The sequence below is a fragment of the Humulus lupulus genome, chromosome 4 (genome assembly GCF_963169125.1).
Source record: "Humulus lupulus chromosome 4, drHumLupu1.1, whole genome shotgun sequence".
NCBI lineage: Eukaryota > Viridiplantae > Streptophyta > Magnoliopsida > Rosales > Cannabaceae > Humulus > Humulus lupulus.
Genome location: NC_084796.1, coordinates 86,042,819 through 86,049,762, shown reverse-complemented (window position 1 = coordinate 86,049,762; position 6,944 = coordinate 86,042,819). Strand labels below are relative to the sequence as shown.

General features: G+C 37.5%; 1 protein-coding gene across 1 annotated transcript; it reads right to left on the bottom strand.

Annotated features, from left to right (window-relative positions):
- Window positions 1–4,433: 4,433 nt before the first annotated feature.
- LOC133832348 (uncharacterized) lies at window positions 4,434–6,370 on the bottom strand. The gene is made up of 4 exons (XM_062262707.1): window positions 6,251–6,370; window positions 6,103–6,177; window positions 5,844–6,011; window positions 4,434–4,736 (listed from the first exon to the last, which is right to left on the bottom strand). The coding sequence occupies exons 1-4, from the start codon at window positions 6,344–6,346 to the stop codon at window positions 4,434–4,436; spliced, it is 642 nt and encodes a 213-aa protein (XP_062118691.1). The 5' UTR covers window positions 6,347–6,370.
- Between the last annotated feature and the right edge of the window lie 574 nt (window positions 6,371–6,944).

Sequence of the window (6,944 nt, the reverse complement as noted above, 5' to 3'; positions counted from 1 at the left end):
ACTATGATGTGTGAATCGTATCACGTGGGTGCTGTAATACCAATGTGATGCACGTGCCGAGACGGTCCTAGAAGGCTAGATATTGGTAATTGGTAATTTGGTAACCTGCGTAACTATTAGTAACCTTAGAGAGTAACAAGTTTTATGGGGAGAGTGGTAGAATTGCAAAGCTGGTGAAAAGACAAGTGTACCCTTGAGGTTTAGTTAGAAAAGGATATTTGGGGAAGGTTAAGAAGGTCTTTTGGCAGTGATATAGAAGTCTTTGGCTGAGGGAAAAGGATATGTACGATTTATTTATGCTAAGTATAACTGAAGTTAAGTCTTGGAAGGCTAGAAAGGGCAAGAAGGAAAGGGAGAATCAGGAACCTAAGAAGCAAAGTGGGAGAGGAACTGAACTGAGTTCTTTGAGGCTAGTGAAGGGCTTAAGGGTGTGGAATCAAGCATGTATCAAGGTTTATACTGAGGTAAGGGATTGGTCTCTGTTTTGTTAAGTTCTGAATTTGGTTTCTTTTGAAAGAATTGAGAGATAGCCATGGTTTTTCTTGTATGGAATTCAGCTGGTTTGTTAAGGTGGAATTTAGCTCAAGCTTGGATTGGAGGAAGCTCAAGTCAAATTTCTGATTGAGGTAAGGGTATTAAGTATGTTTGCAATTTCATAGCTGTTATGGTTTAGGGATTTAGGGGTCTGGTTTGTACTTTTCTCAAGTTTCAGTTTAAGTGTTAGAGATTGAATTTAGGTGTGAATTCTATGGGTGATTGTGTAGTTAAACTGGGTTATAGTGTTTATAAGTTGTTGGTTGGTCTATGTGGGGTTTCAAATAAGTTTTGGGGCTTGGGTATGAAGTTGGGGTGATTTGGAGTGAGTTAGGCTCGGGAAAAACGCGAAGGAAAACCCAGAATTCTGGGTCTGCGATGGTGTGCCGCGGCACAGCTTTTGCGTGCCGCGGCACAAGGAAAGTGGTGCCGCGACACAAGGCTAATTTCAGGATGTTACTTTTGACAATTTTAGGCCTTTGCTCCGGGGGTTCGGGGGATGTCTCCGGGGTGTTGTTCTAAGGTTTTGGGGGTTCCGAGAGTGTGGGTTAGGTTCTGGGAAGGTAGTCTTGGATTGGTTAATGACAAAGAATATTATATTTGTGTTGTGATTAGGACTTTGGAGAGGCTCGGGGTAGAGGACCGTGCTTGCGTCTACGTGGCATCGAAAACCAGTGAATTGAAAGGTAAGAACATTGCACCCGAATGTATGATTGTGAATGGGACTAAGTGCTCCCGAGAGGTGTATTGTGTCATCGCTGGTATTATGCCAAGGGACACGTATAAGCGGTCTAAGGGTACCGTTCATAAATTTAGCGCATGGGGCGCGAATTGGCCACTGGGAGCCAGAAACAATAGGATAACAGAGGGAGCAGCCTGTGAGCGCAAGCCCTGGTTATCGTCTGTGCATTGTGTATTATGAGTTTATGAGATGCTTAGTATATGAAATACTTGACTATTGTTATGCTTGAGTTTATGAGATGCTATATGTGTAATTGACTTGACAGCTAAATGTGCATGCTCTATTATTGTTGTGTTTTCTTGCTGGGCCTTGGCTCACGGGTGCTACGTGGTGCAGGTAAGGGAAGGGCAAGCTGGACCAGGCCTGAGGTGGAGAGCTCCGAGGTGAAATGTACATAGCCAGTCGTTCGATCACCATGGTCGAGGAGTGTGTCAGGACAGAGATTACCTAACTGCTCATTTTGCCTTAGTATGGCTGTTAATGTACTTAAACTTTGTAACTTTTGTAAATGGCTTTTAAACTGTCATTTTTGGGATCCCATGTACATAAACAATGTTTAGTAATGAGAACATAACTTTTGAGGCCAAAACGCTTTTAATCCTAGTACCTCTACCGTTTCAGAGCACGTTTTTACTTTTAACGACTTGATTAGCAAGTCCGGCACTTTATAAACACACAGTGTAGCGGTCTTGGCTATCCAGGGCGTTACAACAATTTTCCATCCGCAAAGCATTTGGCTGGAAAATACACCTTGATGCTTGATTATTCCAGAAAGCATTTCCAAAAATCTGTGAGAGATCCCTTAGTGCTTGAGTTAGGGGGAAATAAGCTTTTGGACAAAGGTTTTAAACCTTGTTCAAGTTGGTGATCCCCTACCCTTTTCTTTTAGGTTGTATAAGTGAGAGTTTACTATTGTTTTGTTCTTGCATTTTTCTCTATTTGTTTTCTTCTTATTTTCATTTTCTATTTACTTGTAACTTTTGTTTAGATTTGTATCTTTCACCATTCTCTTCTTCTCCTTCTTCCTCTTCCTTTCTTTGTTTGTTTGTATTTTCAGTTATAGAGTTGTAACACTTTTTTTACTCAATCATTATTTATTTGTAATATTTTGCATAGAGCTGTATTATCTTACCTTTTCCATTGAGGCAATAACATATATTCTCTAACAATAAGCAATAACTTTACCGGTCTGCATCAGAACAAAACCTAATCTCTGCCTCGAAGCCTCGCAATAAACTACAAACTTTTCCTAATCTGATGGAAGACTGAACACTGGAGTGGTAATCAATCGTGGCTTCAACTCTTGAAAATTGTTCTCGTAGATATCAGACCTAACAAACTTCAAATTCTTACATGTTAGCTCAGTCAATGGTGTTGCAATCCTTGAGAACCCTTAAACAAAATGCCGATAATACCCAGCTAAACCAAGAAAACTCCTGATCTCTAAGACACTCTTTGGCCTTGGCCAATCTCTCACTGCTTCTATCTTTGCCGGATCCACCATAATCTCGTCCTTACTAACAATGTGACCAAAATATGTCACCTTAGGCAACTAGAACTCACACTTCTTGAACTTAGCATATAACTTGTGTTCCCTCATTCTCTGCAATACCAAATGAAGATGATGTTCATGTTCTGTCTCTGACTAAGAGTAAATCTGAATGTTGTTGATGAAGACAATCATAAATCTGTCCAAATAATCCTTGAACACACTGTTCATTAAATCCATGGATGGTGTCGGGGCATTGGTCAATCCAAAGGACATAACCAAGAACTCATAATTCCCATACCTCATTTGAAAGGTTGTCTTTGAGATATCCTCATCCTTGATCCTTAGTTGGTGATAACTAGAATGAAGATCAATCTTTGAGAACATTGTCCTACCCTGCAGCTAGTCGAATAAATCATCAATCCTCGGCAGTGGATACTTATTCTTAAGGGTCAACTTATTCAACTCTCTGTAATCGATACACATCCTCAATGACCCATCTTTCTTCTTCACAAACAGCACTGGTGCACCCCACAGTTAAAAGTTAGGTCTGATGAACCCCAACTCAAGTAACTCCTGTAACTGTACCTTCAATTCTTTTATTTATGTCGGAGCCATTCTATAAGTCACCCTGTTTATTGGTTCTATCCCTAGTGCCAACTCTATAACAAGCTCAATCTCTCGGTGCAACGGTAACCCCGGTAAATCTTATGGGAACACATCCAAGAACTCACAGACCAACCTAGTCTCTACAGTTCCAACATGTACGACCTTAGTGGTATCCACCCACTAGCTAGGAACCTTATGCAACCTCCTTGCAATAGGTTTCTAGCCCTCAATGCTGAAATCATAGGAATGTGAGACCCACTCACAGTACCAACAAATACAAATGGGTCCTCTCCCTTAGGTTCAAAAGTCACCATCCTCCTTTTGCAATCTATTGTCGCCCTATACTTAGCCAACCAATCTATGCCTAAGATCATATCAAAATCTTCAATTGCCAACTCAATCATATCTACAGAAAGTTCACTACTATCAACCTCTACTGGTAAGGGTATGACCCATCTCTTAGAGACTACCAGTACCCCAGTAGGCAATAGATTCCCAAACTCCCACAGTATAAAAATCACAAGTTCTACATAATCTATCAATTACTCTATTGAATACAAACGAATGTGCAGCACTAGAGTCAATTAACATAGTATAAGGAGAACCAATGCTAGAAATCTGACCTGTCACTACTGAGGGACTAGCCTCAACCTTTGACTGCATCAAGGTGAACACTCGAGTTAGAGTCAAGTTTTCTGCCTTTTGTGGTTCTTCCTTCTTCGATCTCAGGCAATCATTCTTGAGATGCCCAACCACCCCACACAAAAAGCATGCCTTCGCTCAACATTCTCCTAAATGGTGCCTCCTACACCTGACACATTCAGGATAAGTCCTCCAAACCTCATTGTCGCCCTAGCGGCCACCCTAAGCACCCCGAACCCTCCTATCATAACCAAAGGTAGTAGAGGTTTCTGGGGTCTTTCTCTTCTAGTCACTAGAGCCTCCTCCCCTATCGGATCCCACAAATGGAGGTACCACCCTCCTAGCATCATGCCTAGTGGCTTTCTCGCACCAAATCTTGTCCTCCGTACCCTCAACAATAAGGGCCTTCTCAACTACCTAAGCATATGTAGTAACTCCAAGAACCAAGGTAATCTTGACATCCCATGCGATCATGGGGTTCAATCCACGGACAAACCTCTCCTTCCTAAAAGCTTTGATTAGCACCAAGTCAGATGCAAACTTGGCCAACCTATCAAACTTCAGGGCGTATTCAGTCACGGTCATGTTGCCCTGAACTAGTCTAGTAAACTCATATGCCTTTGCAATTCTAACTGCATCATTGTAGTACTTCTCATTAAATACACCCCTGAATTCTTCCCAATTCATTGTAGCTACATCCAGAGTCTGGGATACCACCTCCTACTAGATCCGGGCATCTTCCCGTAACACACTACAAGAAAAGATGCTTTTAATAACACCAAAAATGTGTTATCAAAACATACCATAACACTTTTTGATGTGTTAAGACCGACTATGTTATCATAGGTCAGGGTACTTTACATAACACTTTATCATTATTATACAGATGTGTTATTATTATACTGTCAACGATAACACACTTTCTATGTTATTTTAATAAATAGATAACTGTTTAATTATATTATTTATAGTCGATTATATAACACATTTCAATACTTATAAATTTGTGTTATACTACACTTTAGTATAAACATTTTTTGTGTTATACTACACTTTAGTATAACATATTATTTGTGTTATATAATGAAGTTTTCATAACAAAATTCTTTACATAAAAAGTGTTATTGTAATAGATATTATAACACATTTTTCGTATTATTTTAATATTTAGATAAGTTTAAATTCTCATTATATATTCATTTATATAACACTAATTTATTCTATTATATTTTAATTTTTTTATATATAATTAAAATTAGCTTTCTAATATATACTAGCATAATCAAATGAACTTGATTTTCAAATAAAAAAAAGTAAAAACATTCAACATTGTATTAACAATCCACAAATTAGTTTAAAACATTCAACACTGTCATCAACAACAAAATGTTCTTTAAGTATTCAAGTAGTCTTAAATATTCAACATATTGAAAAGTTACTACTTTCAGCACAAAATATTCTACAACTGCCCAACACAAAGCCTTCAAAATTAAGTATCATTTTCTATTTCGCTTGTCACATCTGCAAAATAAACAAAGAAATATTTTATTGTTATTATCTAGCATCACAAATTACTTCAAGAAAAATGCTATGGAAATTATATCCAAGAGAGGACACCACATACAAAATAATGAATTCACAACTACACCAAAGCAAACAAAGAAACCAAACACTAAATTATAAGACATTGGTTCTTTTTTTAGTATGAAAATGTACCTCTTGGAATAAATTTTATAGAAGGCCATGCAACTGTGGAACCAACTGCTTCTTGTATTGTAAGCATCACATTATTAGGACGAAATAAGTAAATTCTGGTACAATATCAGCATCAACCCATACTCGCATAAAGTCTGGTCCAAGAGGCTTTCCATGTACAGTTAACTTTGGATCACTAGAATCCCAACGACCTTCATCAACAATTACATCTGCCCAGTCAAGCAAGTAGCAAGCATTCTTCCCTTCTGTAAAGTTATGTCTTTTTTCTAGTGCAATACTCTACCAAATTGATTTTAAATACAATATATTAGTTTTTGTATTTGTTCTTCTAAAATGAATCATTAAAACAATAACAACTTTGATAATTTACCTTAGGGGAATGAATATTGTTTGACTGCGGTACATTGCGAGATTGTCCTTCGCTTGGTATCGCTTTACCACCAACCTAAATATAAAACCAAGATAAGTTTCATTGGAACAAAAGAAAACTAAGGTTTATAAGTGCAAGATAGAATTACCACCAAGTGTTCTTTAAGTAGATTCATCATTTCAGTCATTTTGAGCTTCATATTCTGTTGCTCTTCTTCTAACTTGGAGATCTTGCTATTACACATATTAACAACAATTAGCTTCAACCTTGTTACGCCTTTTCTGTGTCTAATTAAATGACTAGATTTTGGGTTACCAAACAATTTTGTCAAGGCATCCTCATCAGCGTTGTCTGTAGTTCCAGATTTTGGGTCTTCAAGGAGAACCTCATTCAATGAACCCTGCATATAAATTGGTATAACTAATGTATGCATTATGGAAAATAAATATAAAATCACAAAAATTAAATGACTAATACTCACCAAAATATCAGATGCCGTTGGGTTTACATGTTCACCATTCTTCTTGGTATGGGCTCTCTGAAAAGCATCGATTCTAGATATGTTAACATCCTCATTTTCTTTTTTCTATACAATACAACAATAGAGATTATATAATAGAGACTACAATAATGGAAGCAAAAATACAAACAGTATAAAACTTAATTATTACCATATCATCGATTGTTCGAGCATATCCTCTTCGACTTAAGGTGTGTGGAACAACTTTCTTTCTTCTATCTTGGTATTTGTCCCTTATATCATATTTAATAAATAAGTAAAAGAAGTAGCAACATCACTTCTTTCATCATATTTCTTACCAAATGTTCTTTACTAATTTTTT